The 22398-nt window shown below is 40.7% G+C and overlaps 1 protein-coding gene across 1 annotated transcript in view; it reads left to right on the top strand.

Annotated features, from left to right (window-relative positions):
• The window catches only part of nbeaa (neurobeachin a), a 560854-nt gene that overhangs the window by 147667 nt on the left and 390789 nt on the right, over positions 1–22398 (top strand). Inside the window, exons 22-24 of the mRNA XM_052025565.1 lie at positions 2529–3536; positions 13928–14145; positions 21952–22105. Coding sequence (XP_051881525.1) covers positions 2529–3536; positions 13928–14145; positions 21952–22105 — 1380 coding nt within the window. The remainder of the gene's footprint in view (positions 1–2528; positions 3537–13927; positions 14146–21951; positions 22106–22398) is intronic.

Here is a 22398-nt window from a genome sequence, read left to right as displayed (position 1 = left end):
CCATAATTATCTTCACATTGTCACTCTGGCATGCTTTTTCTATCTCAAACTGCAACTTATCGTCCACTTGCTGACTGCTATTAGGGGGCCTATATATGACTGCTACCATTGTCCTTTTACCCTTGCTATTCCTTAGCTCCACCCACAAGGATTCCACCTCCTCTGACCCAATATCCTTCCTTTCTATCGATTTTATATCACTACTAACCATCATGGCCACACCTCCCCCTCTGCCTACCCGCCTATCCTTCCTATACACTGTGTACCCCTGGACATTCAGTTCCCAATCACATTCGTCATAAAGCCATGACTCGGTGATTGCCACAATGTTGTATTTATTAACCTGTAGTTGTGCCACTAGGTCATCTACCTTATTCCTAATGCTACGTGCATTTAAATACAGTACGTTTAGTCCGGTATCTGCTATTAATTTTGTTGTACTTCTATTGTTCAGCAGATTATCCTGGCTTTCCACCTGTCTATTCTTCTTACCATCTTCACTACATACTACCTTAGACATGTTCCTATATACCTCATCCCCTATCCTAACATTCTGTATCCTAACATCCTGACTTGTTGTACTTCTATTATTCAGCAAATTATCCTGACTTCTCACTTGCCTGTCCTCCTTGCCATCCTCATTGGACTTGTTTCTATAAACTCCCTCCTTTACCTTAGCATCTTGTAACCTAACATCCTGGTTTCCATCCCCCTGCCAGATCAGTTTAAACCCTCCCCTACAACTAAATCAAACATTCCCGCCAAGATATTGGAACCTCTGGAGTTTAGGTGCAACCCATCCTTAGCGAATAGGTCACGCCTCCCCCAAAAAAGGTCCCAATTATCCAAAAATCTGAAGCCCTGCCCCCTGCACCAGTCACTCAGCCACGCATTCATCTGCCAGAGCTTTCTATTCTTCCTATCATTGACATGTGGCACAGGTAGTAATCCTGAGATTACTACCCTTGAGGTCCTACTTCTCAACCTTCTCCCCAATGCCTTGTATTCCTCCTTCAGGACCTCTTCTCTTTTTCTACCTATGTCATTGGTACCTACATGTACCAAGACTTCTGGCTGCTCACCCTCTCCCCTCAGAATATTCTGGACCCGGTCCGTGATATCCCGTACCCTGGCACCAGGGAGGCAACACACCATCCGAGACTCATTGTCGCTATCGCAGAATCTGCTATCCATACCCCTTACTATAGAATCCCCAATAACCACTGCATTTCGCTTCCTCCGCTGGACCACAGTACCAGGCACGGTGCCAAGGTCCCAGTTGCTGAGGTCTTCCTCTATCAGGTCATCCTCTCCAACCGAATCTAAAATGAGATATCGGTTTTTGAGGGGGACCGCCACAGAGGTGCTGTCTACAAACTCTTTATAACTCCTATCTATTTCCTGCTCGCTCTCCCTAACCAACCGAAGGTCATCGAGCTGCAGCTCCAGACTCTCAATCCGTTCCTTGAGGAGCCGCATCTCGGTGCACTTTGCGCAGATGTAGTTATCGGGGAGTCTGGTAGTCTCCCAGGGTCCCCACATCTGACACTCCAAACATAAGACCAACCTCAGATGCATCTTGCTGAATACCACTGAGTTCAACGAATAAACTAATAACTTACCCCCTCTCTATTAGTCTCGCCTCTTTCCCGCTCTCGCCGAAGCCCGTTGAGCCAAAGCCTAACCCACTCTGCTCCCTGTCACTCAGCTGCCCGCTCCGACGCTGCCCGCTAGATATGTTGGTCTGCTATTTAAATCGCCCGCGCGCTGCCGAGTGACGTCACGCGCCTGCGCAGTCACTCGCCACTATCCCAAACGCTAGAAAGAAAAAAAATCGCTCCTCGTTAATTTCCGGCACTCTCTGGTTGCTGGAAAGAAAAACTGAAGGTAACCCTCTGACTTTTAAATCTCCCGCGCGCTGCCGATTGACGTCACGCGCCTGCGCAGTCACTCGCCGCTATCCCGAACGCTAGAAAGAAAAAAAAAAGCTCCTCGTTAATTTCCGGCACTCTCCGCTCTCTGGTCGCTGGAAAGAGCGTCACACTAACCACTATGCTACCATGCCGCCCATAAATCATTATCAGGAATAAGCCATTTAGTTCCTCATGCCTGCTCAGTTCAGTAAGATCACTGTATTCCCTCTAACACAGGCATATATTTCCATAGACAGGGAAACCTGACCTGTACAGTATATTCAGATGTGGTTTTACCAGAGCTAAAAATTATTGGAGTGTCCACTTCCTCTTGTATGCTCTTTCAATAAAGTCCAATAAACCATTGCCATCCTAATTGCTTACCCTACTGGCATGTTAACTTTCAGTGGTTCGTTTACAAGAACACCAGCTTCTTTGCTCTCACCTTATAAAAATACTCTGCCTTTCTGATTTTTGTACAAATGTCAATGACCTCATGTTTTTCATTTTATTTCCATCTGATATGTCCTTGCCCATCCAGTGAACAATCTCTTAACTACTCTTTAGATATCTCTTGACTACTATTGATTATAATTGACTTACCTTTTTCCAAAGGTCACTTATGAAGCTCACAAAGAATATTTGGCCAAGATGTATGAAGAATATCAAAGACAAGAAGAAGAAAATATCAAAAAAGGGAAAAAAGGAAGTGTCAGTACAATCTCTGGCCTTTCATCTCAAGCAGTTGGATCTAAAGGAGGTATAGAGATCAGAGAAATTGAAGATGTTTGCCAGATTCAGAGCCCAGAGAGTGAAACAGACTACCCTGTCAACACGGATTCTAAAAATCTCTTGGTTGAAGCAAGAGTATCTGCTAATGGAGCAGATAGTTCAGACAGATCAACAACTGGAGTGCACGTGGAGGTTCATGATCTCTTGGTGGATATCAAAGCTGAAAAGGTAGATGCCACTGAAGTAAAGCTTGATGATCTGGATCTGTCACCTGAGACACTAGTAGCTGCAGAGAATTGTAATCTGGTAGAAGTGGAATCACTGTTGGACAACGTGTATACCTCTGCTGTTGAAAAACTTCAGAGCAATATTAATAATAGCTCCATGACACAACAAAGGGAACAAAGAGACAGTGGTCCTTTGATATCTTTAGTAGATGAAAAAGATGATGAACCTGTTAATTGTACCTCATTTAGTTTTGATAAAGCAACAAACCATCAAGAAAAGCTATTGGCTGAGTTGCCCTCTGCTGACAATCTTTCTATTTCAAATGTATCAGAGAACCAAGTACATACCAGTGCTAGCGATGACCTGGGGCTGTTGGCTCATATGACTAGTAATTCAGACAATACTAGCCCAAAACCTATAACTGAAGATAAGAATTTTAAGATCTCAACCAATTTGGAAGAAATGTGTATCCTGACTGAATCAGAAGGAATCGTTCCGAAAGTATATGCTGAAATGATTGGTACGCCAATTGATTCAGAACTGTCTTTGAAAAAGTCTGGTAATTTAGATGCTTCCAGCACAATATCTGATACTGACAGATCAGATGATGGAAAAGAAGCAGGAAAGGAAATTAAGAAGATTCAAACCACTGCTACAACTCAGGTAAGATCAAAAAACAATCCAATGCTTATCTCATCTTATTACTTACAAATATTCTATAACAATTTTTAGAATTAAAACAATTTTTATTTTATTCGAACTGTTTGCGTCTATTCCTCATACTTGCTGTGCCCTTCAGTAGTGCTTATGTCTATCTATTGCTATTTAGTCTGCAGTGTTTAAGATCAGAATTACAAATTTATTCTGATATTTTAATTAACAATCTTTAACAGGCACTTGGATAGGTAAATGGATTGGAAAGGTTTAGAGTGATACGGGCCAAAAGTGGGCAAATGGAGCTAGCTTAGATGGACATCTTGGTCAGCATCTCGGTTGGGCTGAAGGGTCTGTTTTCGTGCTGTATGACTCTATGTTCCATTGTTTAAGAAAGGCTCAAAGAATAAGTTGGGAAATTTTAGGCCGGTGAGCCTGACGTCAGCTGTGGGTAAATTATCGGCAGGTAGTCTGAGGGACAGGATAGATATGTATTTGGATAGACAGAGCCTAATTAGGGATAGTCAACATGGTTTTGTGTGTGGCAGGTCATGTCTAACCAATCTTACAGAGTTTTTCGAGGAGGTAACAGAAGTTTGATCAGGGGAAGGCGGTGAACGTTGTCAACATGGACTTTAGCAAGGGCTTTGACAAAGTCCCGCATGGGAGGCTGGTCAGGTTAAGTTGCTTGGCATTCAGGATGAAGTAGTCAGTCGGATTCAATGTTGGCTTAGCAGGAGAAGCCAGGGAGTGGTAGTAGATGGTTGTCTCTCTGATTGGAGGCCTGTGACTAATCGTGTGGGGCAGAGATCGGTGCTGGGCCTGTTGTTGTTTATCATCATAGTGCGTGGAATGGGCTGCCGGCAACGGTGATGGAAGCAGATACGATAGGGTCTTTTAAGAGACTTTTGGATAGGTACATGGAGCTTAGAAAAATAGAGGGCTATGGGTAAGCCTAGTAATTTCTAAGATAGGGACATGTTCGCCACAGCTTTGTGGGCCAAAGGGCCTGAATTGTGCTGTAGATTTTCTATATTTCTCTGTTTCTATATTAATGATTTAGATGATAATGTGCTAAATTGGATCAGCAAATTTGCAGATGACACCAAGATTGAGGATGTAGTGGACAGCGTGGAAGGCTATCAAAGCTTACAAACTGATCTGGACCAGCTGGGAAAATGAGCTGAAAAATGGCAGATGGAATTTAATGCAGACAAGTGTGAGGTGGTGCACTTTGGGATGACAAACCAGGGTAAGACTTGCACAGTGAATGGTAGGGCATTGAGGTGTGCAGTGGGACAAAGGGACCAGAGGATGCGGATCCATAATTACTTGAAAGTGGCATCATAGGTAGATAGGGTCATAAAGAGAGCTTTTGGCACATTGGCCTTAATAAATCAGGGCATTGAGTACAGGAGTTGGGATGTTATGTTAAAGTTGTATAAGATGTTGGTGAAGCCAAGCTTAGAGTATTATGTGCAGTTCTGGTCACCTACCTATAGGAAAGATATTAATAAGCATGAAAGTGTGCAGAAAAATTTACGTGGATGTTGCCGGGACGTGAAGATCGGAGTTACAGGGATTGGTTGAATATGTGAGGACCTTACTCCCTGGAGTGCAGTAAATGAGGGGAGATCTTATATAAATATACAAAATTGAGGGATATGGATCGGGTGAATGCATGCAGGCTTTTTCCCCTCAGGTTGGGTGAGACTAGAACTAGAGGTCATAGGTTTAGAGTGAAAGGTGAAATATTTAGGGGGAATCTGAGGGGAAACTACTTCACTCAGAGGGTGGTGTGAGTTGGAATGAGCTGCCAGCAGAAGTAGTAGATGCGGGTTCAATTGTAACATTTAAGAGAGGTTTGGATTGTTGCATGGATGGGACTGGGCAGGAAACCAGGCTGGCCTGGACTAGATGGACCGAAGGGCCTGTTTCTGTGCTGTAGTGCTCTATGACTCTATGATATCTAAGATTAGTTAACTTTTTAGAGTTTGAGTTGCTGCTGGCAAAAGTACAATCTTGACTTTGCCTTCTGTACCAGCACAAATGCCTATTTGTATTTCAGAAAAATATAGTTGAACTATTATGAATCTTTTCTAACAGTTTGTTTTTTTACATATATAGCACAATCAACTGAGTAATTTGAATGCCAAACCAGAATTTGTGATTGGTCACCAACAAGGCTTCAACCAAGATAACCAAAGAGTGATATTTTCTTAAAACGAAATACTTCATAAAATATAGGTGTCAATAATACTAAAATATATGCTTTTAACTTAATCATTAGGCATGAATATCATTGACAGGGCCAGGATTTATTCCCCATCCATAACTGCCCTTGATCAGGTGGTGGCAAGTTGGTGTGTTGAACTGCTACAGATTTTCTGGTTAAGGTGATTCTATAAGGCTGTTGGGTAAACTGTTCCAGGGTTTAGACCAAATGAAGGAAAGTCAATCTGTTTCCAAGTCAGGATATTCTGTGGTTTCACAGGAACTTGCAATCCTCAGATGTTCATGAAGAAGCTTATGAAGGTTGCCTGAGTTATGCATGACTTTGTTGTGTCTGAATCTAGTGTGTAGGTTTACAGTAGAAGGTCTGTCTAGTATTTTATTCTGTTTTAACATAGTGGTTTTGATACAGCAAAATGACTTTCTGGACCATTTGCCAGATTATATAAGAAAAACTGATTGCCTTCCCCAAAGGGAATTAGCAACTTCGAGTTTTTTATGACAATCCCATAGATTTGTAAGGTTTTTGTTAAATTCCAGATTAAGATAATATATATTTATTAGTCACATGTATAACGAAACACAGTGAAGTGCTTTTTTGCGATAGTTAGAATGTGCTGGGGGCAGCCTGCAAGTCTTGCCACTCTTCCAGTGCCAACATAGCATGCCCACAGCTCCTAACCCGTACGTCTTTGGAATGTGGGAGGAAACCGGAGCACCTGGAAGAAACCCACGCAGACACATGGGGAGAACATACAAACTCCTTACAGACTGTGGCAGGAAATGAACCCAGGTTGCTGGCGCTGCAGTAGCGTTACGCTAATGCTACTCTACCGTGCCGCATGAACTAAATTTAAATTCTTCTATGCAGTGGTGGGATTCTAACGTGTCTCTGGATTATTGCTCCAGATATCAAAATGGGTAATTTAACCAGGATGAACAAAACAAATGAAGCAATGTTGCTAAATTCTTGGGTGCCAATTTTGGTAAATCTACAGGTACCAGTCTTGCTATGATATCAACAGCACCATCTACAGGCACTGAAGTAAAAGGTCAGCTGTGATCCTATGGATGGTGGAGCAGGCATGTGGGGCCAAATGGCCTTCAACTTTTATTTATGTTTACAGCAGACATTCATTCAACTTCCAACAATGTTGTTTGCCATGTTCACTTTGAGTTAGGAGAAGGGTATTTCTATGTAAATTCTAATTCTCATCCTTCTCAGATCTTGCAGGAAATATTTCAGATTATTATACCTTGGGTTCGGTCCTGAGGGTATCTTGACTACTAAGATGCTGCATTTTTTCAAAGAGTCTGTTAACATAAACAACATATTGGATCATTGAATCAGCAGAGACAGCCACAGCACAAAGAAAAAACTTGTAAAGGAGGTTCTTGTTTCTGACCTTTTGTAATTGTTGGATTGGATGAACTTGATTTGAAATGGCACATTTCCTAACCTTATACGTGTTTCAGCAGAATCTATCTTTTTGTGCTTTACTGTTGTAAAGGATTGTATTACCCAAGTCGCATGAATCAGGTGTGCAGTGTTTTAAAATTTGTGATGCCCAGGTACACAGTGACTGTTGGTCAATACATTGCTAGTGCTGATTTAGCAGTAGTTTGCTTGGGAACGTGTTAGATTCAATATATAGAACATAGAACACTACAGCACAGTACAGGCTCTTCGGCCCACAATGTTGTGCCGATATTTTATCCTGCTCTAGGATCTATCTAACTCTTCCCTCCCACATAGCTCCCCATTTCTTTATCATTCATATGTCTAAGAGTCTCTTAAATGTCCCTAATGTATCTGCCCCCACAACCTCTGCAGACAGTGTGTTCCATGCACCCACCACTCTCTGTAAAAAAAAAACTTACCTCTGACATCCCCCTTCTACCTTCCTCCAATCACCTTAAAATTATGTCCCCTCGTGTTAGCCATTGTCATCCTGGGAAAAAGTCTCTGACTGTCCACTCGATCTATGCCTCTTATCATCTTGTACACCTCTATCAAGTCACCTCTCATCCTCCTTCTCTCCAAAGAGATAAGCTCGAGCTCACTCAACCTATCCTCATAAGATATGCTCTCTAATCCAGGCAGCATTATGGTAAATCTCCTCTGCACTCTCTCTAAAGTTTCCACATCCTTCCTATAATGAGGTGACCAGAACTGAACACACTGCAACATCACCTCATGGCTCTTGAACTCAATACCCTGACTAATATAGGCCAACACAGCATACACCTTCTTAACAACCCTATCAACTTGCGCAGCAACCTTGAAGGATCTATGGACGTTGACCCCAAGATCCCTCTGTTCCTTCACACTGCTAAGAGTCCTGCTGTTCTTCCTTCAAATTCAATCTCCAGAAGTGTATCACTTCACACTTATCCAGGTTGAACTCAATCTGCCACTTCTCAGCCCAGGTCTGCATTCTATCAATATCCTATTGCAATCTACAGCAACCTTCTACACTATCCACCAAATCACCAACCTTTGTATCATCAACAAAATTACTAACCCACCCTTCCACATCCTCATCAAAGTCATTTATAAAAATCACAAAGAGCAGGGGTCCCAGAACAGCTCCCTGCAGAACACCACTGGTCACTGACCTCTAGGCAGAATACGCTCCATGTACCACCGCTCTCTTCTATGGGTGAGCCAATTCTGAATCCACACTGCCAAGTTTTCCTGGATCCCATGCCTCCTGACTTTCTGAATGAGCCTTCCATGAGGAACCTTATCAAATGCCTTTCTAAAATCCATGTACTCCACACCCACCGCTCTACCTTCATCAATGTGCGTTGTCACATCCTCAAAGAATTCAATCAGGCACGTGAGGCATGACCTGCCCCTCTCAAAGCCATGCTGACTGTCCCTAATCAACCGGTGCTTCTCTAAATGCCCATAAATCCTGTCTCTAAGAATCTTCTCCAGTAATTTGCCCACCACTGAAATAAGACTCACTGGTCTGTAATTCCCAGGGTTATCCCTACTTCCTTTCTTAAACAAAGGAACAACATTTGCCACCCTCCAATCATCTGGCACTACTCCTGTTGCCAGTGAGGATGCAAAGATCATCACCAAAGGCACAGCAATCTCTTCCCTTACTTCCCTTAATAACCTTGAATATATCCCATCCGGCCCCGGTGTTTTTCAAAAGTTCCAGCATATCCTCTTTCCTCACATCGACATGCCCTAGCATATCAGCCTGTCATATGCCATCTTCACAAATGCCAAGGTCTCTTGCTCTCTCTGGTGAATACTGAAGCAAAGTATTCATTAAGGACCTCCCCTACCTCTTCTGACTCCAGGCATGTATTTCCTCTTTTATCCCTGATCAGTCCTACCCTCACTCTAATTATCCGCTTACTCTTCACATACGTGTAGAACACCTTGGGGTTTTCCTTGATCCTACTCACCAAAGACTTCTCATGCCCCCTTCTAGCTCTCCTAAGTCCATTCTTAAGCTCTCTCCTGGCTACCTTGTAACTCTCCAGAGCCCTGTCTGATCCATGCTTTCTAAACCTCAGGTAAGCTTCTTTCTTCCTCTTGACAAGACATTCCACATCTCTTGTCAACCACGGTTCCTTCACTCTACCATCCTTACCTTGCTTCAATGGGATAAACATATCCAGAGCCCGAAGCAAGTATTCCTTAAACAACCTCCACATTTCCGCTGTGCACTTCCCCAAGAACATCTGTTCCCAATTTACACTCCCAAGCTCCTGCCTGATAGCATCATAATTCCCCCTCCTCCAGTTAAATACTTTCCCATATCGTCTGCTCCTATCCATCTCCAAGGCTATGGTAAAGGTCAAGGAGTTATGGTCACTGTCTCCAAAATGCTCTCCCACCGAGAGATCTGAAACCTGATCAGGCTCGTTGCCTAGTACCAGGTCCAGTATGGCCTCTCCTCTAGTTGGCCTGTCCACATACTGTGTCAGGAATCCTTCCTGTACATACCTAACAGATATGTTTGCTGATGTCACCCTGCTCCAGTTCACCATCATTTCTTTGAATATTTCCACTTTAATTGACTTGTTTTTTTTTGTTGTCCTACATCTGGTTTTGCACGAACAGAGATTTTGTTCAATAAATGTTGGGGAGTTCAAACCATTGACCCAGAATTTCCTGAAAGGGCTTGTTGCCCATGTTCCTCATTCTCCTGTTTTGCTAGGTTTGGAACAGTGTCTTTGATGAGGTGGTCCTGGAGTTGAGTGGCAACAGGTCTTTGGACCACTTAATTGAGTGACATGATTGGATCAGAACTAGCCCTGACTATGGAACTCAATGGAATTCTTCGAGAGAAGGCAAAGCCTTGCCCTCAAAGCTGTCACAGATCTTCTGATATTTTTGAAATTAAGTAAATCAACTAAAAAGATTCAAACACTTGTAAATAGTTAAAACCATCAAATATAAATTTTAAAAAATGTAACATGATCTTTCTTCCATGCAGCTGTACAATACTACAGACATGGGTAGAATCCAAGAACTGATTCTCCAGTTTAAATGATGTACCATTGAATTCCAGCTGGACTCTGGAGGAGGAACGCAGCTGGGAAATTGCTGGCAGAGTGCAGCTAGTAAATTTGGGCACTTAAGATTTATGTGGGAGTCCTGGGCACTTAACATTTATATGGAAGTCCTGAAACTTGCAGACAGTTAGTGCAAAAAGCTGGCATTTCCCTGCAGGAAAATCTGAGCTGGTGTTTTTGAACTTTGCATGGGCTTTGGTTTTCTCTCAACCATGTTCCAAAGCTACTGGCTGCACCCCTTTCCCCATCTGATACTGAACCACATTGCTTTTGACCCTGAATTAGGGAGGCTTCATATCCTCTTTCACCTTCATCAAAATGCTTTCCTCTACCCCTATTTCAGTTATCTACTACTAAAGTGTGATGCGGAGCTTTGTTACTACCAGACTCAATCACTCACTTTGTAGCTTCTATAAAGGTGTTCATCCAAAACTCACCTGGCCATGTCCAAACTGGCACCCTCCTATTCATACAGAACCTTTGTACTTGCTGGCCTGCATTTGCAGTACCTTAATGTGAAACATACATCCCATGTTCAGATCCCTCCATTTATCATTCTGTTCACTACATTAAGCTGCATAACATTGATATCTCTTCACTCCTCCAGTTCTAGTTTCTTGCACATCACCAGTTTTCATCATACCTTTTTGACTTATGTCGAGGTCTAATATCTGGAATTCCTGACTTGCACCTTTATTCCTCTCTACCTCTGATATCTCCTTTCATGTGCTCCTTAAAATGTAGCTCTTTAACTATCTATTCAAATATATCTCCTTACACGAGTCAGTGTTAGAATTTATTTTCTGTACCTTTGTGAAGTACTTAGCCATTTTACCATTAAGGTATTATATAAATGTATGTCATTATAAAGATTATTTATCTTTCATACAAGGAGTTCTTACTCAAGTTCTCAACCAAGCCACAGGTGAGGTTTTGGAAGACTGGAATATTGCTAATGCTGTGCCTTAATTTAAGAAGGGCTACAAGGACAAGTCAGGGAACTACAGGGATTGGTGCTGGGTCCCCTGTTGTTTGTCAAATATATTAATGATTTGGATGAGATTGTAGTTGGTATGATTAGTGAGTTTGCAGGTGACACCAAACTTGGTGGTGTGATGGGCAGTGCAGAAAGTTGTTGAAGGTTACAACAGCATCTAGATCAACTGGGAACATAGGCAAAGGAATGGCAGATGGAATTTAACTTAGACAAATGCAAAGTGATACATTTTGGGAAATTAAACCAGGCCAGGACATACACAGTGAATGGCAGTGCACTGGGGAGTATTGTTGAACAAAGCGACCTATGGGTACAAGTACATAGTTTCCTAAAAGTGGAAACACAGGTAGATTGGGTGGTGAAAAGGGCTTATGACTTTCTTGCCTTCATCGGCCATAGCATTGAGTATAGGAGTTGCTGTGTTACAGTTGTACAAAACATTGGGGACCGTACTTAGAGTATTGTGTGCAGTTTTGATTGCCATCTATAAGAAGGATATGAGTAAGCTGGCGAGGATGCAGAAGAAATTCACAAGGATGTTCCCTGGACTGGAAGGCTTGAGTTATCAGGAGAGATTGGATCGGCTGGGAATGCTTTCCCTGGAGCAAAGGAGGCTGAGAGGTGACCTTATAATAAAATTATGACGGGCATAGATAAGTTCTTTTTTCACAGGGTAAGGGGAGTCTAAAACTTGAGGATAAAGGTTTAAGGTGAGAAGGGAAAGATTTAGAGTGGCAAGTTTTCATACACAGGGTAGTGGGCATATGGAACAAGCTGCTGGAGGAGGTGGTTGAGGCAGGTAGAATTACAACATCCAAAAGACACTTGGACAGGTGCATGCATTGAAAGGTTTAGAGTGACATGGGCCAAACACAGGCAAATCGGATTAGCTTAGATAGGCATCTTGGTCAGCGTGGATGTTTTGGATTGAAGGGCCTATGTCTATGCCATATGAATCTATTTGTGACAAAGTAGAAAACGTTACAGCTACATTTCCTTGCGTCATCATGCCTGCAATCTTATTGGGCACAGTTGCAATATAGTATTATTGTACTTCTCCTCTTCAGAATCTTTGCTTATTTATCCAAATTTTGTGAGGAAATGCATGTTTGTCGACATTACCCCAAATAACTAACATTAAATTCCTTGTTTCCATGCATGCAAACACAGCTGTAAGTGATTTGCCTCTGATCAGCCAGCTGCTCTCTGATGCTGGAGTTTGTTGAATCTACCTGAAGGTCCTGTTAAAAGTGGGCAGTGGCACATCCCATTGATTTAAATGGAGAGGAATGGTTGAGAGGGACTTTGGAAGTATCTGTTAACTTAGATGTTGCTGAAGTGTTTTAGAATGTTTTTGGGTGCTTGTGTTTAAGTGAGAGAGATTGTAAATCTTTTAAAATTTCATTAAGTACACATTTTATTGCAGTCATTGCAGATACTTATCACTGCAAATGTGTTTGAAGTGAACTTATCAGTTTAATTTGGTTTGTTTTGCACCTGTAGAAGCAGAATTGAAGGGAAGTTTATTTCAATACGACGTGGACATGTTTAGTGTTTAAATTGTACAACAGACTAGATGTACGTGTAGCAAACTATATATTGGTTAAATGGACAATACAAGTTATAATCATTTTATTCAGTAAACCAGCAATGATTTGACATTTTTTACTTCACAATGCTTTGCAGATGTTTTATAGCTACTTTTTTGCTGGAATTTTTTTAGGGTTTTAACTGATGCAGGGTTCTTGACCCAAAACATTGGACTATTCCTTTGCCTCCACAGATTCTGCTTGACCCACTGAGTTCCAAAAACAGTTTATTATTTTTGGTTCAAAAAATCATTACTGTATCATTAAATAATGTTAATTATGGGGGTTAACTGTGATCCATTGTAAGTTTCATTAAAAATATATTTATAAGTAGGTCATTTCTTGCTGTTCTTTTCTGATCTGGAACTAGGAATTTACAAGCATGAGCTGTTTAGGATTGTGATGATACCAAGTTTTCCCATTCTACAGCCCTAAACTTGTCAAGATCTCAAGTCTTATCTGTTACAAGTTATCAACTAGTACTCTTACTTTAAGAAAGTTAAACAGTATTAACCAATATTTTAAATACTAGTTTACTTAACTACTTTTCTGTCCCTTTTCTGAAGGGGTTTAGCTATTCCAAGTGATGGGTCCTCCCTCTCTACCAAGGATAAGATATTTCTAGCTAACAAAGCAGATTAAACACAGTTAATTTTGAGGAGTAAATTCTGACAGAGATTATAATTTTACAAAGAACCCAAGCACAATTCTTATAAGCTAAAAACATACCGCTAAGTTGCAAATGAATAAGTTGTCCATTGTAGAAAAAAGACTCTGGGAAGAAATCCTTTTTGGCCTGAGGCTGAGGAGTAAGTTTTTGGGTTTTTATATGTACCAATTATGATTTCAATTTTTCTTGTTTCAATAAAACCTTCTATGCAAATAAATATAAACTGTTATTGTTCCTGCTCACTTTTCCTTTTTTTCATAATCAAATACAAAATAAAAATTAAATCTGTTGTGGATATTTGCCCATTGTAACTCACTGGCTATTGGCTGATGATGTTTAAAAATTAATTATGTTTGTTTGATTAAAGGCTGTTCAAGGGCGAGGAAGTGGGTTACAAGAAAGAGATCTGCGTGTTGATCTGGGTTTCCGAGGAATGCCAATGACTGAAGAACAGCGCCGGCAGTTTAGTCCAGGGCCACGCACCACAATGTTTCGCATCCCTGAATTTAAGTGGTCTCCAATGCATCAACGCCTGCTGACGGATCTGCTTTTTGCATTGGAAACAGATGTACATGTTTGGCGGAGGTGATAAAACAATTTTTTTGTGTAGAAAGCAACAGAACTCAAATTTAACACAACATAGAAATGAATGAAACATTGTTGCACTTATCCTATTGGCATTCTTAACCTGTCCCAAAACAATTCAATTTTTGAAGTATACTGTTATTTAAACAATATGGCCGCCAATTTGATCACAGTAAAGGCTCGCAGACAGCAAATGCATGTCTAACAAGTGTTGTGGTGTTGGTTTCCACTGGAAGAACTTGTAGTTCTTCAAGAATAATACCACCGAATTATTTGCATTTATCTAAACCATTAATCTCAGTTGAAAAGTGGTACCTCTGGTAATAAAGCAACGTTGTAACCCATAACTTTGTAACTCAAAACATGAGTGCAACCAATGAGTCAGCCTGTTGAGTAGAGTGGAGAATTTTATCAGAAGTATCTGATTGAAATCATACATTTTTAAATGCATTTATGATACAACAATAATCCTGTCAGTGGGATGAGCAGCATAAATTTAATTGACGTTTTATATTTTTAATTGTAATGTTTATTGTGAATTTGGAGAACTTTCCCATTTTGAAAACTTATTTGAGAATAGTAGGTGTCATCATTTCTTAGTTTGATGTATGATGGATACCATTACCAAAATCCTAACAACTTCTGTATAACCCCAATGAGTAAAATGTGCAAATATTTGATAAAACTAATTGTAGATATTAAATATAAGGGTGTTGGCATTTTGGTATATGGACTTAAAGATGTTTCCTACAATGTGGCGTCGGTACACCCATGTATCAAATCTATTAGTCAAATGGAAGAGGTGTGATCAATGCTTATAACTGCAGTACCAGCATTCCTTTGTTGGAAGGATCACCATGTATTTGAATCTATAAATTTAATTAACAACAAAGCTATAAGAAGTTGTTTTGTACAATCATTTTAGTGTTTCGTGTTCATAGAGTCATATTATATGAGCACCCATCTGTATAAACCCATCTTTCAGCACTTAGCCTGTAGCCTTATAGCCCTAAGCTCATCTAGACACTTCTTAATGCTGTCAGCAACTCTGCTTCACCACTCCTTCAGGTTGTGTATTCCAGGTACTGCCACTCTGGGTGAAAATGTTTCCCCTCAGATATCTGATCAGTTTTCCTGCTTTTCCAGTCATCATTAATAATTAATTGACACAGAATTTTTTTTCAATAACTTCCCTATAACTGATGTTAAGCTCACAGGTCTGAATTTTCCAGGCTTTTCCCTGCTGCCCTTCTTGAAAAGGGGGGAACCACATTTGCCGTCCTCCAATCATTTGGTATCTCACTTGTGGTCAGAGGAGATTTAAAAATCCCAGCAATCTCTTCCCTTGCCTCCCATAGTAAACTGGGGTAAATCTCATCTGGCCCTGGGGATTTTTCCACCTTTAATCCTGCTAAGGCATTGAGTACTGCCTCCTTATTTATGGAGACTGGCACTAGACATCCAAGGTGTCGCAGGTGCAAATAGGAAAAATGTGAATCTGAAACCCTTGATTTTCTTTTGTCAATTTGAAATAAATCAATAGAAAATCATGACCAATTTTACTGAGCTCTGCAAAGCTGGGCAGTCACCCTTGCACTATTAGTCACACTACAATAAGTTGGAAGGGAATGAGCATGAAGTAGATATTCCAAGAAGGGTACTGGATGATCTGTCTGTCTACAGGATATCGCAGGCCTATCCCCACCTGACTCTACAACTGTGACTTGTTCTTTTCAAATGTGTGTAAATTTTTTTTCTCAGTTCATGTATCTATGTTCATAATGGGTTGTGTCCACTCTGATCAATCAGGCCAGCACATTTCCATAAGTAACTCAAAATGCTTTCTAAAAATCTGATTTGTTTTTTCATTGTATATAATTCTAATACTCAAAGCAATGTTAAGAAAATTATATATTTCAGTTTGATTGGTGCCCCCTTCCATTACCTAAACAATTCATTCCCTTCATCTCCAGAGCACCTTGGCTGTAGTGTGGGCCACCTGCAAAGATCAGTTGCAGACATGGGTGGAGAAATGGCAGATGGAGTTTAATCTGGCCAAGTGTGAGGTGTTGCACTTTGGGAGATCAAGTGTAAAGGAACAGTACACAGTTAATGGCAGGACCTTTAACAATGTTGATATACAGAGAGATATTGGTATATAGATCAGGTCCATAGCTCCATGAAAGTGGTTGCACAAATTGGTAGGGTGGTAAAGAAGGTGTATGGCATGCTTCCCTTTATTAGTCAGGGCATTGACTTCAAGAATCAGGAAGTTATATTACAGCTTTATCAAACTGTGGTTAGGTTGCATCTGGAGTATTTCATTCAATTCTGGTTGTCCCATTATTGGAAGGATGTGAAGGCTTTGGAGAGCGTGCAGAAGAGGTTTACCAGGATGCTGCCTGGATTAGAGGGGATGTGCTTTAAGGAGAGGTTAGACAAACTTGGGTTGTTTTCTCGGAGCAGCGGAGGCTGAGGGGCGACCTGATATAAGTTTATAAGATTATGAGGGGCATAGGTAGACAGCCGGTTTATTTTTCCCAGGATTGAAACATCTAATACTAGAGGGCATGCATTTAAGGTGAGAAACTGTAAGTTCAAAGGAGATGTGTGGGGCAAGTTTTTTTTTACAGGGAGAGTGGTGGATGCCTGGAATGCACTGCCAGGGGTGTTAGTGGAGGCAAATATGATAGAGGTGTTTCAGAGGCTCTTAGATAGGCACATGAATACGCAGACAATGGAGAGATACGAACGTGTAGGCAGAAGGGACTAGTTTAGCAGGCTTTTAACTACTAATTTAATTAGTTTGGCATAACCTCATGGGCCAAAGGGCCTGTTCCTGTGTTGTGCTGTTCCATGTTCTAGTAAATTCTTCAGGCTACTTCAACACTATTTATATGTTTATGTTGCACACTTTCCTAACTTGGAAATAAATCATCCTTCCTTCAATGTTTTTGGATCTTCATCCTGAAACTTTCTCCTTGACAGCATTTATAAGAGTGTTATCACCAGAAGGATCACAGTGGTTCAAGAACGTGGCTTGCCACCACCATTACAAGAGCAATTAAGGATGGACAATAATCACTAGCTTTGGGAGCAATGCCTAGATTCCAAAAAATAATGAATGAAAATAGTAACTATCCATATAATGATTGACCTGTCTTCTGGAATTTTCATTTTTGCTTATGGGTTGTGGACTTTGCAAGTGTGGCCAGCATTTGTTACCCCTGATCACTTTGCCATATTAGGCCATTTCAGAGCATTTTCAAGAGTCATGCATGTTAATCGGTCTGGAGGCACATGGGCTAGTTGACAGATTTCAGTCCTTGAAATGTTACTGAACCTAATGGACTTTTACGTCAATCCAGTATTTTAGTGGTGACTAGCACTGTTTTTTGTTTCTATACCAAATATATCCACTTGTATTCAAATTGCTGTGGTGGGATTTGAACTTCTGTCTCTGGATCTATTGTCCAGGCCTCTGTATACCAATGTAGAACCATAGAACAATACAGCACATAAAACAGGCCATTCAACCCTTCTAGTCTGTGCCGAAACGTTATTCCGCTAGTCCCACTTCCCTGCACCCAGTCCATAACCCTCCAGACCTCTCCCGTCCATATATCTGTCCAATTTATTCTTAAAGCTTAAGAGTGAGTCCACATTTACTACATCAGATGGCAGCCCGTTCCACACTCTCACCACTCTCTGAGTGAAGTTCCCCCTAATGTTCCCCCAAACCTTTCCCCTTTCACTCTAAAGCCATGTCGTCTTGTACTTATCTCTCCTAATCTCAGTGGAAAGAGCCTACTCGCATTAACTCTGTCTATGCCCCTCATAATTTTGTAAAACTCTATCAAATCTCGCCTCATTCTTCTACGTTCCAAGGAATAAAGTCCTAACCTGTTCAATCTTTCCCTGTAACTCATCTCCTGAAGACCCAGCAACATTCTAGTAAATCTCCTCTACACTCTTTCAATCTTACTGATATCCTTGCTATAGTTAGGTGACCAGAAATACACACAATACTCCAAATTTGGCCTCACCAGTGACTTATACAACCTTACCATAACATCCCAACTCCTATACTCAATACTTTGATTTATGAATGCCAGGATGCCAAAAGCCTTCTTTACAACCCTGTATACCTGTGACGCCACTTTCAGGGAATTATGTATCTGAACTCCCAGATCCCTTTGTTCCTCCGCACTCCCCAGTGCCCTACCGTTTACTGTGTATGTCCTACCTTGATTTGTCCTTCCAAAATGCAACACCTCACACTTTGTCTGCATTAAATTCCATCTGCCATTTTCTGGCCCATTCTTCCAGTTGGTTCAGATCCCTCTGCAAGCTTTGAAAGCCGCCTTCTTTGCTGTCCACTATGCCTCCAATCTTAGTGTCATCAGCAAACTTGCTGATCCAATTTACCACATTATCATCTAAATCATTGATATAAACAACAAACAACAATGGGCCCAGCACAGATCCCTGAGGCACACCACTAGTCACAGGCCTCCACTCTGAGAAACAATCATCCACTACCACTCTGTCTTCTGACTCACAGCCAATTTCGAATCCAGTTTACAACCTTTCCATGGATACCTAGTGACTGAACCTTATGAACTAACCTCCCATGTGGGACCTTGTCAAAGGCCTTACTAAAGTCCATGTAGACAACATCCACTGCCTTTCCTTCATCTACTTTCTTGGTAACCTCCTCAAAAAAAAACTCTACAAGATTCATTAAACACGATCTACCACGCACAAAGCCATGCTGACTATCCTTAATCAGCCCTTGGCTGTCCAAATACTTGTATATCCGATCTCTCAGAACACCTTCCAATAATTTACCTACTACTGATGGCAGGCTCACCGGCCTGTAATTACCTGGTTTACTTCTAGAGCCTTTTTTAAACAACGGAACAACATGAGCTACCCTACAGTCCTCCGGCACCGCACCCATGGCTAAGGACATTTAAAATATATCTGCCAGGGCCCCTGCAATTTCTATACCAGTCTCTCTCAATGTTCGAGGAAATACCTTGTCAGGCCCTGGGGGATTTATCTACCTTTATTCTCTGTAAAGCAGCAAGCACCTCCTCCTCTTTAATCTCTATATGTTCCATGACCCTACTGCTTGTTTCCCTTCCTACCATATCCTCTATGCCCGTTTCCTGAGTAAATACTAATGCAAAAAAAAAACTGTTTAAGATCTCCCCCATCTCCTGAGGCTCCACACATAGACGACCACTCTGATCTTCTAGGGGACCAATTTTGTCCCTTACTATCCTTTTACTCTTCATATACTTGTAGAAACCCTTTGGGTTTACCTTTACATTATCTGCCAAAACAGCCTCATGTCGTCTTTTTGCCTTCCAGATTTCCTTTTTTAGTATTTTCTTATATTTTCTATACTCTTCAAGTACCTCATTTGTTCCTAGTTACCTATGCCTGCTATACACCTCTCTCTTTTTCTTAACCAGAGCACCAACATCTTTTGAAAACCAAGGTTCCCTATGCTTGTTAACTTTGCCTTTAATCCTGGCAGGAACATGCAAACTCTGCACTCTCAAAATTTCACCTTTGAAGGCCTTCCACTTACTGAACACATCCTTGCCAGAAAACAACTTATCCCAATCCACTTTTGCTAGATTCTTTCTCATTTCCACAAAATTGGCCTTTCTCCAATTTAGAACCTCAACTCGAGGACCAGACCTGTCCTTATCCATAATTAACTTGAATCTAATGACATTATGGTCACTGGACCCAAAATGCTCACCTACGCATACTTCTGTCACCTGACCTGTCTGGTTCCCTAATCAGAGATCAAATATTGCATCCTCTCTCGTTGGTACCTCTATATATTGATTTAGAAAACTTTCCTGAACACATTTGACAAATTCTAAGCCATCCAGCCCTTTCACAGTGTGGGAGTCCCAGTCAATATGTGGAAAGTTAAAATCCCCTACTATTACAACTTTCTGTTTCTTACATCGGTCTGCTATCTCACTACAGATTTGTTCCTCCAATTCTGTCTAACTATTGGACGGTCTATAATACAACCCTATTAGTGTGGCCACACCTTTCCTGTTCCTCAGCTCCACCCATATGCCTCTGCAGACGAGCCCTCCAGGCTGTCCTGTCTCTGCACAGCTGTGATATTTTCCCTGACTAGTAATGCCACTCCTCCACCTTTCGTCCCTCCCCCTCTATCACATCTGAAACAATGGAATCCTGGAACATTAAGCTGCCAGTCCTGCCCCTCCTGCAACCAGGTCTCACTAATAGCAATAATGTCGTAATCCCACGTGCCAATCCACGCCCTGAGCTCATCTGCCTTACCTACAATACTCCTTGCATTGAAATAGATGCACCTTAGAACATCTCTATCATGTACAAACCTTTTGTTTCTGTCTATTACCTGCAGTCCTTGGACTTAATACCTGTCTTGGACTTAATACCTTGATACCTTTTACCTGAAAACCACAGTCTTGCAAAAACTTAGATCTTATATTTGTGTTCAGGAACATGACTTGGAGGAGTGCATTTGTTTGGGCATGTACAATGCACATTATTTCCTAGAATTAGTATGGATCAGTCTTTTGTACTGGTAGTCATTGTGAATTGCCTGTTCTCGTTGTCCAAGTCAAGCAAGGTCAGAAATTAGGTTATATTGCTTGCTAAGTTTAGATCAAATCCTAGAAGTTGTGCAAATATTGTACACTTTCCTAGTATTTTTTACTTCTATCCATTACTTTGTTGTGCTGATTGACATGATATAAGATGTCCATTCATGTTTAAAATGCAGTCCAAAGATGACCAATGCAGCTAATTTCTGAAGTTGGATGATAAAGCTGTCTTGGAAACCAAAATCTTTCCTTGGACTGTTTGTGATAATGTGAAAATTCTCTAAAAGAATTTTGTTGTGTAGAATTTCTATTTTCTGATGTGGACTATAAAACTATCATAGGAACAGTGTTACTCAACTGAATCCTGACATCTTGGGTTCTGTTTAGCAACTGTCAAGAATTAGGGAAAATCCTCATGCATGCTCACTGTTATTGTTGGAGTTATCTGTGAAGTTAGCACACATCACTAGCTATCTTCCCACTGCATGTACAGTTGGAAATACTACATTTATAATATTATCCATGGTGAGAAGAATCTGAAAATGAAAGAGTGTTTTGGAGGAGGGTGGGGTATCAGGATGAAATGATCCAGGCTGGCAGGTTAGTCATCAATAATGCTTTCCACACATCATGTGGATAAACCCTCTCCTTGCACTTGACAATTAGTTTCCAGACCTAACCTGTGCTCTGCAAATCTCTCCACAAAATTTCACCACCTCCTTATGACAACACATTTGTAAAATGTATTACCTTGACCAAGCTTCTTCCTTTTTTTTCTTCTTTGGCTTTAGTGTCTGTTTTTGTCTTTTTACATTTCTGCAATGGGATTTTTTAATACTTTTAAGAGGTATACAAATGTATCACTATTACTAAACATTAATAGGAAGTAGTCATTGTCGTAGTAAAGTTAACTTCAAAAGGACACTGACAAAGATGGGACTTAACAACTAGAACAATTGTCCTCTGTATTTTCTTATCAATAGCTTCCAGATCCATTTTAAACTTTACCAAACTGCATTGAGACCATTGGCTATAATACTTGATTGGTTAACCAAAAAGTATCTATTGATTTCAGTTACCTGTTAAATCTAATCAATTTCAGTGCTTTTATGTGATTTTGCAACTTCATTCGAGCAACAAGGAAGTAGTAACTTTTTAATAACTTATGTTGTTACAGTCATACTACAAAGTCGGTGATGGATTTTGTGAATAGCAATGAGAATATTATTTTTGTGCACAATACAATTCACCTCATTTCCCAGATGGTAGACAACATCATCATTGCTTGTGGTGGAATTTTGCCTTTGTTATCAGCAGCCACATCCCCCACGGTAAGTGCTAGGCATAATGCTGCCAGTGTCATTGACCAGAATTCAAATCAGTTAACTATTTGAAGTACTGCAAACTTGATGAAATATTTATCCATATTGGGCAGATATAATTGTAATTAAGATTAAATATTTGTGTCATATCTGTAAGTATTAGGCTAACCAATAATTGAATCATTCTTTTTAAGTTTTACTGTGCAGAAATATACGTATGATTAAAAACATGCAAATGCATATGTGGTGAACTGCTTACAGATGCAGTCCAGGTTATCATTCCAGCATAAATATAAAATGAG

Source organism: Pristis pectinata, chromosome 11 (genome assembly GCF_009764475.1).
Source record: "Pristis pectinata isolate sPriPec2 chromosome 11, sPriPec2.1.pri, whole genome shotgun sequence".
Classification (NCBI taxonomy): domain Eukaryota; kingdom Metazoa; phylum Chordata; class Chondrichthyes; order Rhinopristiformes; family Pristidae; genus Pristis; species Pristis pectinata.
The sequence above is the reverse complement of the archived record's forward strand: the minus strand, read 5'-3'. Positions and strand labels throughout refer to the sequence as shown.